Below are 12110 nucleotides of genomic sequence, written 5' to 3' on the forward strand. Positions count from 1 at the left end.
TAGTAACCATGTAATAAAAGTTTAATTGTCTGTTAAATGATAAAAGAATGGTAACCTAAATAATCTAAATTAATTAATTGTATTCAAATAAAAAATGTTTTTTAACATGACTGAATTAATCTAAATATATTAGGTTACACCAATAAAACTAAATTTAAGGGTACGGTCAGGTAGAAATAGCTCTTTAACTTAACAATGGCAGGTTACCACTTTTTAAAGCGTATCAAAAATACGTTTTTAGTTACAATGTACTGTAAAATCGGAAGAACCCTTAACAGGTTCTTGACCAGAAAATACTTTTTTGTTGGTTCTTTAAGAGTGTTACCCATTTCAAGAATATAACTAAGAGTCTTTGTGTGTTTGTAAGTTCACAGACTTCTCTCTCCTGCCAAGCTTCAGACTATTAAACCTTCCCCTCCTCCAGCTCTCAGTGTTAAAACACCTACCTGTTGGGACGCCCTCCTGCTTGGGGCAGATTCCTCTGGCGGGCGTCAGTCGTTTCACCTCCTCCTCCTCTGCTGGCGTGACCTGGATCCCAACCTCCACGGGCCCAGACCTCCGGCACACTTCCCCCCGCGGGGGTCTGGGGGACGGGGAGCCGTCGGAGTCGGTCGGTTTGTCGAAACATACGCTGGGTCCGGGACACAGTCTCCTCTTGTGCTCGATAAACACTAGAATATCTCCCAGGGGGAAGTTGGTTTGACATTGACCGCAGGTCAGCAGGTCACTCTCTCCGGCTCCGCCCACAGAGCCGTCCGATGGGCACTGGTCCACCCCTGCATCATGATCTGGCCCAGCTGAGGCATGAAACACAGTGGGGGAAATATCAATCAGTGCACAGTGGATAATAATAATGACTGGCCTGTAATAATCAATTTTGAGATGTAACAGATCAATCTGGTAGTTGCAAATACTGTAACTGAAGATATAAAAGTCTTTCAATGTGTTTCTGCCTGTTTGAATCAATTTGAATATTGTTTTCATTGGCTATTTCTCTTTTTATATATATATATATATATATATATATATATATATATATATATATATATATATATATTTATATATATATATATATATTCCAATCCATTTAATTTATCATTGATAAAATCCATAAGGGTCTAAGTTAATGTTTTGGTCATCTGAACCTTATAGAATTTAAATTAAGTTTCAACCTTAAGTCAATACCAAATTATAAATAAAGGAAATCATCAAAGCTGTTTCTGTAACTATCAACGTCACAAAAAACACCACTGAAGCTATATATTTGTCTATATATATACTGTATATACAGTAGTCAACATTTGAAGTGGATCAAAACCTTTCATCAAAGTTATCCATGAATTTTGAACAATACCCGTTCTCGTCTTAGGACAACTTTGAACTTTTTTGATCCACTTCAAATGTTGACTACTGTATATATATATATATATATATATATATATATATATATATATATATATATATATATATATATATATATATATCGATTCACCAAAGACGGCTGTCATTTGTGATTTGCAAGATTTGCTGCTAGCGACAAGTGTGACTAACTACAGCAGTGTGAACAACATTCCATGTTTGGCAAGTGCAGGTGAAGATTATTTGATTTCCAAAAGATGTCAGAAGTTCCCTAACGGTAACCACATTCAAGTCCGGACTGAAAACATCTGTTTGCATTCTCAAATTAACCACTGTGCTGAAATTTTTACTGATCCTGAGTTGAATCTTCAAACAGCTATTTTGGCTGTCAAGCTCCAAAAAAGACCAAAAACAGCTAAAAAAATACATCATCATACATATCAAGCACTATATTGCAGGTCTTCAGAAATCATTTAATAGCTTTTGTGGGGAACTTATAACAGTTAGCCTATTTAGGATGTTCACTGAAATTCATGTTCTCTACTTCAGCTGTAATGTAAACCACATTTGATAGAAGAAAAGACTTTCAGTGAATTGCAACTTAAATTGCTGTCTTGTTTGTCACAAAAAGCTATCATATGAATTCAGAAGACCGAATTGACTACTTTTATGCCCCTTTTTTCGTCATTTATGAAGCTTGACAGTGAATTGTCATTTTATGGAAAAGAGCTCCTTGAAGATTCTTCAAAAATACTCCTTTTGTTTTCTATGGAGAGAAAAAAACGCATCCATTTGCAATGACATGAGAGTGAAAAAGTAATGACAATTTTTTTTTTTTTTGCTTTAACTTTTATATGTCTTTTATATCTCTCTTTATAGCTCTTTTTTCTTTATTACGACTGTGTAAAGCATTTTGAATTAACATTGTGTTCTATATAAAATGTGGAATATTATAAATAATTGCCTTGCCTTCACTAGGCTGACTTTAAAATAGTAGGTTTAACTAATTAAAGGACCTGTCAGGTTTCTAAATGACAAATTGCTATTGGTGTGTCTGTGATTTTTGCTCTTCAGTTATTGTGAGTTGCAAATTTGTTGCTTTTTTTTTTTTTGTCTGGCTATATCAAACTGGTCCAGACATGATTAACTTGCCTGTCGGGGAATTGCATGTACCGTAGACTCAGTAGACGACAAATTAGTTCTTTTAAACAACTTCATGGACCAAAATGTTCCACACACATTTGCAAGCTATCCTCACAAATCATTGCGAGTGTCTAAAAAGAGCAACGGACAGAATCTGTTAATACAAAAATAATCTCAAGCTACTGTAAAAAATTACATGATCAATAAGTAATGACATGTTTTTTTCTTTACATTGCTTTAACTCATCAAAATAAGTGAACCGATTTTCAACGTTATACAAGATTCAAATAATTTTTAAGTCAGTTTAATGTAATTTAAGTTGACACAACTTAAACATCCAAGTTGACAGGCAGCGACCTTTTTTTACAGTAGCACTAGTATCAAGGAAAATGGACTCTCAAATATTTACAAAGTCAATATTTACAATCTCAAAACTGTCTCAAGCATTTCTTTGTGGAACTGATATGTCGATATGGTCCTCTGTGTCTAATACTGTCCGCAAAAAAGCGAAATTCACAGCTCACACAGCATAGACGAACACCTGTGAGTTGCACAGTAAGATGAGTGGAGGGTGTGTGTGTGTGTGTGTGTGTGTGTGTGTGTGTGTGTGTGGCAAGTAGTACAGTCGCAGTCTTGCAGTGGTATCTGTGTTTCCGGTCTACTTTTCTGCATGCTGGACGGATGTTGGAGAGGTGCACATGCACCATACAGGTATATCGCAGCAGACAAACTAGTGCTCGCAAAAGCCGCAAAACAGCCTCAAAATACGCTCTCAGGCACGGGTCGCCTCACATCGCAGGTGCACCTTGGGAACAGTGGTTAAGGAGCCTCACAAACAGCCGTTTTCGTGTGTGAAAACCAGCCTCATCTTTGTCATTTCGCACCCTCTCGAAATTCCCTGTTTGGCATCTCGACGCCCAAATTATTATCGATGACGAAACAGTCAACTATTTGCTGCGAAATGGATCTGACTCAACACACAAAACCACAATGAGATACAAAACAGATTCACAGAGAGAGAGAAAAAACAGCAGCAGTATGAGATCCGATAGCAAATCAACTCCAGTCTCTGCCTGAGAGACAAACACAATCTTCAACAGAGTCCTGGGAAGAGCGACAGTAACTTGACTCCTGTAGCATTTTTTTTGACTCAGCACAGTGACCCACAATCCCTTGGGGCATTTAGTGACAAATTGATATTTGGAGTTCTTTTAAAACGGTATATCTTGATCTGTATTAAATTTAGAACATCTGACATCATACAGTTCAGGGTTTCCCATGGGGTTTGTGAGTTTAAAAATTGAATGTAAAAAAAAAAAAAAAAAAAATGGGGCTCCACAATTAATTGAAATAAAACAGTAACACTTTATTTTAAAGTGTCCTTGTTTGTTACACATTACAACTATAAATTATGCAGAACTACATGCAACTAACCCTAAACTAAACCTATTCCTAACATTATAGGGTTACATTTTATTTTAAGCTGTCCTTGTTACACTGTAATTATACATTTAAGTACAGAGTAATATTAATTAACTACATGTACTTACTATATGGTTAGGGTTTGGATTGGTTTAGTTTAGTTGCGTGTAATTATGCATAATTTATAGTTATTATTAGTAACCACATGTAACATATGTAACAATAACACTAAAATAAAGTGTTACCTTGCTTAAAAACAATCAATGTATAAAGCGCTATATAAATAAAGGAGACTTGATTTGACATGAAATATACTTTTAGTTATAGTTTTCATACGAGATGAAATGTCATAACACTTTCACTGTGATTTTTGCCGTGCAGCCAAAGAATTTACAGTATATAAAGAATTTAAAAATGAAAACAAACGAAATATAACACTTACAACTAAAAAAGATGAAATATTTGATCTGTTTATTTGCACGCTGTCAAAAAAACGTATTGTCGGTTTAACTTAAAAAACTAAGTTGCCTTAAAATCTTTAGTTCATTGAAATGAATTTTTTTGAGTTAATACAATGAAGGACATTGGTTTAATGAAAACAAACTAAAAATATTATGTTATCTGAACCACATTAATTATCATTTCTTCATTTGACAAAAGATAAAAACTTGTGATAACAAATCATGAAAATCAACATCACCGTGAACATATGATTGTGTCGTTAAATTATTAAGTTATTATTACCTTAAGTAAATATTTTACATCTAAGGGGTTCAGCTGAGAGGAAGCTTTAGGAACCCCTGACTGAAGTCAGTTTCGGCAGCATGTGATATCTAAACAGATATAAACCGACATCACACACACCGGGCCGCTGCCACACACTCGGCTCTCGAGAGCGGAGCAGTGGAGTAACGCCAAGGAGGAGAACACAAACATCGTGGACTTGGAATGAGTCCAATGCTACGGAACTGAGCGCTGGGAGGGAGCCGTCCCGAACAGGCCAGACGAAAGCAGCGGACTCGACAGGAGAAGGGGGTTGTGGGAGCCACAGGTGTACAGCAGATGATGTGTGTGGTGTGATATTTCAATCAGACGCCGAAACATACACCTTTAAAGGCTGATATTATCAATTACATACATCATCAGCTTAGGGTTTCTATTAATAATAATAATACTGTCAATTTACAGATATTTGCTCACTATTCAGGGGAATAAAAAGGTCCATAGATATGCAATCTAATTCAAATTAGGAACATTAGGAAATAAACAGTCCATTTTAAAACAAAGAAACGTGATATATAATGATTGAGATTGATTTAAGATTCTTCACTAAGGCAATGATCAAAAAAGCTCACTGACACTGACCATGCAAACTCTTGTGAACAAATAGTCAGATTTGATTTGCACTGAAGTGTCAGACGATCATTGAAACATTCTCGAATAATACTGGGAAAAAAATCAGGTTTTGCACAAATGGAGCAGCTTATGCAACTAAAGTGCTTCTGTTCTTAAAGCCAAGGTGGGGCACACAAAATAGATTTTCAGAAATGCATCTATTGTTTTAATCAACATTTCACTGAAACTGGTATACGATAATATAAAAATAATAATAAAAAATGCAGTGGTCTCAGACTTTTGAACCCCACTTAAAATATGTACACGAAGAGGAAACCAGTACGTACGTATACATAACACTAAGAATACAAAGTGTGTAATGAAACAATCTATAAAAAAAAAGTGAATAACCCTCAGGAAGAAAAAAAAAGTCTAATTATCCTGTTAAAAAACTTTTTAATAACACTAGTAATTAGAGTAATTTGTGTTGGAAGCAAAGATAAACGATAAAAGATGAACTACTCATTAAAAAAAATCCATACTCATCAACAATTTGCCAAATTATGAATAATTCTATATAATGAATAATTTGAGGTCTAATCTATGATGATGGTTATGGCCCTGGATTAAAGTAATAATAAATAAAAAAAACACACGTAGCAGACGACAAATATCACAGAGCGCATTCAGCACAATTCACAGATTGTGAGTGCTATATATTTGAGGATCTGTTAACGTCTTCAGCGTGTGTGAAAAGACTTTGCCTAATTGTGATTTCTGAGCTCACAGGTGCAAGTAAAAAAAAAAAAAATTCCATATGCAAACGTGCTTATCTTCATTTAAGGCCTATACACTCGCAACTGCTTCTGGACGTGTGCCAAACAAATGCACACAATTCTGAAATGCACGTGTGCGCTAGTGACTGAAGTCTCCCATAAAGCTCTATATTTGAAAGCAGAACCACAAACATTGTTTAAAAAAGTTAGTGTAGGCGAGGACGTGAAATTTTTAGGAGCACAGCGTGTATATTACTGCTCCCCAGGGTGAAGTCTATACAGCAATAAACTGAATTAATTACCTTTAGCGTAAGATAAGAGATTTATACTGAGCCTGTTGTGGGAATGATACACTTGGGAGAAGAGATAGCAATTTAGGGTATTAACCATTATAAATACAGTTATCATGGTTCCTGAAGGCAGTAATCAGATTCTCAAGGAAAACACACACACACACACGATCACTTTCCCTCTCGTAAGGACTTACAGCACCCCCTATCAGCTTCAACCGTGCACACTTACACTCCACTGAAGCTGTGCAAAACAGCAAATATGACACTCGTGAAATAAACCGAACAGAGACTCGCCTATAATATTTGCCAAGTCAGGTCAGACGAGTCCGATCAGCGGGTAACCGCACGTCCATCAAACAGCTCTCGGCTCACACGGTCTGTGAAAGAAGTTCTCTCCAAGGCTGTGCTGACACACACAAAGAGGCTGGAGAGTGCTATAAAATCACCCCCAAAAAAAGTCAGCCAGCTGTAAAAGGCTGATGTGACCCTTTCCACTCTCAGAAATCAAAGGCACAGAGGTCCAGTGGTTCACGGTGACCAGCGGCCACTAAAAGATCACGGAAAACGTCATGTGAACATTCAAAGCAAGAGTCGTTTTAGCATTTTAAAAGCCAGTGAGGGCCCTAATGGACGGCCCCCACCCACAACCGACCCACCAAAAAAAAAAAAAGCAGAGATGTAATGAATCATACATGTTCACATAATTCACATGCTTCTTATGAAGAAAAACTAATGAGTTTCAACTGAGGCTGCCGTTGCGGAAATCTAAATACGAGCGCTTTCGTCTCGAAGACTTCCTCAAGAGCCCGTATTTTGCATCTACGAGAGCCCTGCCATTTTAGGTCGCGGCTCGAGACGTCTTTTTCTAATGCGCACACCTGCGGGCGGAGAGTGCACCCCGCGTTTATTTCAAGACGGGAAGTATGTGGATATTCCTGTTTCCTTGAGTGTGATCTATAGGTCCTGTCGCTCTCTCTATTGTGCAACCTCCAGCTAACCAACATGTTTTTGTGCCAAGAGCATTGACATAGCCAAATGAGGGCACTTTTGGGTTTTCCCCTGCGGACAGACACCCCTGAAAGAGCGCGAGGACCTTGCCCCGTGAAGGCTGGGGTGGAGGGTGGCGTGCAAACCTGAGCCGAGTCCACTTTAAAAAAGTGTCGGTTTACGCTCTGTACACATGCGATGGAGTGTATAGAGCGCACAATGTAAACTGCGCGTTTGCCAAGCGACACACACTACTGCCAGACTAATGATGTTTGTATTTGAGACACAGTATAATTATTCTGCTCAACACATTTGCACACTGAAACATAAACTGGACAGGTTAGTAAGCACTATGTACACGACGTTTTCATGTTTGTTGTTAATCAATAAAACTGGAAAGAAACCAGAAACAATAACTATGGGGGGCGGGGGGGAAGCAAACTATCTGCTAAATAAACCACATCAGGTGAAATGAACTGGCTGACTAGCAGTGGTTTTGAATTTAAAGGCCACCGGCTCTCTATAAGCCCACCCACTCCTTTAACACATTTTTCTCATCTCCTGTCTTCACTTTTTCTGAAAACGCCAACATCATAAACAGTGTCAAATTTGACGTGTAAAGACCATCTACTCACGACTGAATCAGATATTTTCAGGAAGGCACGCCTTCGCATTGTACACACATTTTCAGTGAAACCAGAAATGACTAAATAAATAACAAGGCAAAAAAAGTTTGATAAATAAATAAAAAAGATTTTAAAAATACAATCATTTGTAATATGAATTATTTTGTTAAATGCATCTTGAGGTCAGTCAATAAAATGTGTTACTGGAGTACGGGATAATTCATATCAATGATATGCAAAGTATTATTAATGGGGGGGGGGGGGGACTTCCTGGTCTTTTATTGTTTGTGGCTACAATCAGTGTTGGAAACGCTTATGAACATTTTGTGGAGATTATATCACTGAGCTTTTATAAAGTAGACAGATTAGATTGCATTGTGTAATTCTGAATAGTTTACACTTCAGCTAATTTATGCTTCTTTTTTATTGTGCAAAATAAAAAAGCTTTTAGGTGGATAAAAAAAAAAACTGAGGAAAAGAAAACTTAAATAAGGGTTTAGAGCACTTTACGCTTTTACATAAAGTTTTACAAGAAATAGTGTGTAAAGCATCTTAGATAAAAGGCTAAATTAAGAATGAACGATGAATGATCAGCATCCATGCATCTGTTCCCTGATATTGTAAAACAGAGATTTTAATAAAAATAGACAACAAATTATAAACGTATAAGCACTTTGTTTTTAGATGTAAATGAACGGCAGGCTATTTAGCAAAGTTTTGGCCTTTTAAATAAACAACATAAAAATAAACTTGACAAGCTGTGTGTGTGTGTGTGTGTGTGTGTGTGTGTGTGTGTGTGTGTGTGTGTGTGTGTGTGTGTGTGTGTGTGTGTGTGTGTGCTGAGGTGGGACAGAGCAGATGAGCGTGGGGGTCTCTCGGTATTTTGGGTGACTGTAAGCTATGAATTATATTTAGAACTTGGAAATTTTCGCAGAAAAAAATCGCAGTAAATGTGAATCATCGACAGTATCATCATAGTGATTGACTGACATAAACAATAAAAACTAACAGGCCCCAAACTGTTATAGATTATCGATAAATAAAAATGTAATAATAGTATAGTGCACATAATTACATTAGGCCAAAAAAAAATAGTACTTATATATGGTTTATGTGCTGATAATCATAAAAGTGTAACACTAGCAGTGCTACATTTAAAAAAGCTAATCGCGTTTACTTACAGATATCAGTCTGACTAACTGATAATGATTGTTGTTTTGGTTACACCTTCTGCGCTTGCGAAAGAAAGAAAGAAAGAAAGAAAGAAAGAAAGAAAGAAAGAAAGAAAGAAAGAAAGAAAGAAAGAAAGAAAGAAAGAAAGAAAGAAAGAAAGAAAGAAAGAAAGAAAGAAAGAAAGTTTGGATGAAGTATGTAGGAGACAGTGTGTGTGACAGTGTGTGTAGGCTACTCACTCGGTCGGTTCTCCCTCTGTGTGAGGGACAGATGCTGTGGGTTTCCTTGCTTCCGTCGGGACATCGCCCCGCATTCACAGCAGCATCTCACGGACACTCGGACTAATGCTCCCGAAGCTCTCCAAACTTTCCTCCGCTGTCCAGGTATTGTTCCCACTGCGTTCGCGGGTCGTTATCAACGGCTCAAACGAACACTTGTCCTCTCAGAAAAGAATAAATTGGTCTCGGCTGTTGTGAAGCGGTAACTAAGTGCCACTTAACCTGAGACAGCGATGTGAGGAAATCACTCCGACGACAACCTCTGACGACATCGATTCCGAGTCTTTAAATGCACGTATTCTTTCTTTTAAAAAGTCTTAAAACAGTTGTTGTCCGGTTATAATGGAAATCCAAGATCCGTGGACGGCGGGCTCGCCAGGTGAGCGCAGTCTTTGGCACAGTCCTCCATGTGCGCTTTGGCATCAGAGCGCAGAATGGCTCAACCTCTGAAGACAACACCTCCTCTCCAGATCAATCAGGACCCGAGCAATCACGTCTCAGGGAGGACCCAGCGCCCGCGTGTGTGTGTGTGTGTGTGTGTGTGTGCGTGTGGCAGGGGTTGCCTCTGAAGAATGGAATGGGATTCAAGTTCAAGTACGGGCGTGATGTGACGCGTGGCGCTGGGGGCGACTAGTGGCGGCAGTCTGGGCTCAGAGGGGTCTTCATGCCCACCAGTAACGAAAACTACAAAACTTACAGGAAAAACGGCAACTTTGGCTGCTAGACATTACCGCCATTACGATGACAACGTTTTAGACACTATGGGATGACATGTTGATGCTCGTTTGTTTCAATTCAAAACCGTATATGCCAATGTTTCATTAAATAATATAAGGTAACACTTTATTTTAGTGTCCTTGTTACATATTACATGTAGGCTACTTACCATAGTAATAACATGCATAATTACATGCAACTACTGTAACCCTAAACCAAATCCTACCCTAACCCTATATAGTAAGTGCATAGTTGCTTAATATTACTCAGTACTTAAATATATAATTACATCTTAAAATAAAGTGCAACCTAAAATAATATTCCAGCATAGCCTGCTTAAACAACTAAAATCTGATTTGTACCATAAAATATAGTTTATTGATGTAACCAATATTTACAGAAGAGCACATGCTGAATTAAAGGTTCAAAGAGCTACAAACACCAGGGTAACACACACTGTAAAAAAAAGGGGGGGGGGTTAAAGTACAATCACCTTGGGTGTTTAGGTCATTTCAACTTAAATTACATCAAACTGACTTAAAAATTAGTTGAATCTTGTAAAACTGAGTAACTTGAAATTTGCTTTACTTATTTTGATGAGTTAAAGCAATGTAAAAATATGTTGTCATAACTTTTTGATCATGATTTTTTTTTTTTACAGCGTATGACGCTTATTAAAATAATGCAATAAACACCAGTGTATTACATAAAACTCTCCAATGTAGCTTATATAACTGATGATGAATATAATAGCATAAAAGTGATGCGTCACACAGAGACTCCTGCACGTCATTTTTACAGATTTACTCTGTAAATTATGAGGTGAAATAAATGTAACGTTTTAATTTTAGAACATGCATTGTTTCGTCATCTAAAAAAAAAGATTTTTGTTGTAAATATTTCTGAAAATTCATAGCTAAAACTTTTTATATGTATAGGGTAACATAACAATTTTTACTGTAGCGTTTCCCATTTTTTCACCGTTATAACACTGTAAAAACAAATAGCTGCATACAATTTTTTGATAACAATCAACTTGACTGTATAAGACATTTAAACTGAAATTACATTAAACTGACTTAAAAAATAGTTGAATCTTGTATAACTTAAAAAAGTTGAAAATTGCTTAACTTGTATTGATGAGTTAATGTAATGTAAAAACATATGTTGTCATGACTTATTTTTACAGTGAATAATATTTTTACATTTCTGTAACTTGGTATTTGCCATCACTGTTAGTGTAAAAACAAATGAAAAAAAGTTTGAAAGCTTTTTACAATGTTGTGGGGAGATCCTGTATTTATAACTGCAACTTTACTGAAATAAAAGCAATGTGGCGAAACAATAGAAACTGTATTTGACTACAAAACTATAATAAAATAAAAGTTTTTTTTTCCTACCATAATATCCTTTGCTGTCTTTTGCATTTATTAATTTACAAAATAACAATGTATACACCTATCTGTAGCCTATACATTGTAAATTCCCATTTGCTCAGATTTATGGCAGCTAATCTGGAGTGCTATAGGCCCCCAGCACGTTTTTGTCCTGTTTCAGTTAAGCCAATAGCGCCACCTAATGGTCTACAGTGGACCTGAAGAATGTACAAGAGACAGGGGTTAGGACAGGTTTCATGACACCTGCTCCAGATCTGCACATATACGGGGGGAAATACGCCTAAAAACAATACAGGGGTTAGTTGTCACATGGGCTATATTAGTTTGTCTCATTTACTATAAGTTTTTGAATTAAAAGTCCAATCACATAAAGGTGTGTTAGTCTAAAAAATTTAGGGAATCCTAGACTTAAGACACTGTGAATTATAACAACAATTTTAGGTATGTGCCTATAAACTGAAAACCTTAAAACTATCTTAAAAATAGATGTGAAGCTTAATTAACAGGCATCTTGAAATCTTCTTCCCATCACTTAAAGCAGATGAACAATGGTAAATGTCATATTGCTTCACACTGAAGAAATAACTCATACAATGTACAGAGC

General features: G+C 36.8%; 1 protein-coding gene across 1 annotated transcript in view; it reads right to left on the reverse strand.

Moving 5' to 3' along the window:
* Nucleotides 1–11506, reverse strand: part of bcl11bb (BCL11 transcription factor B b) — a 42441-nt gene extending 30935 nt beyond the window's left edge. The window contains exons 1-2 of the mRNA XM_081379381.1: nucleotides 9354–11506; nucleotides 447–797 (exon numbers count right to left, since the gene is read on the reverse strand). Of these exons, the coding sequence (XP_081235507.1) occupies nucleotides 447–797; nucleotides 9354–9417 (415 nt within the window). The 5' untranslated portion in view covers nucleotides 9418–11506. The remainder of the gene's footprint in view (nucleotides 1–446; nucleotides 798–9353) is intronic.
* Between the last annotated feature and the right edge of the window lie 604 nt (nucleotides 11507–12110).

Source organism: Scardinius erythrophthalmus, assembly GCF_964197995.2.
Source record: "Scardinius erythrophthalmus genome assembly, chromosome: 11".
Taxonomy (NCBI): Eukaryota; Metazoa; Chordata; class Actinopteri; order Cypriniformes; family Leuciscidae; genus Scardinius; species Scardinius erythrophthalmus.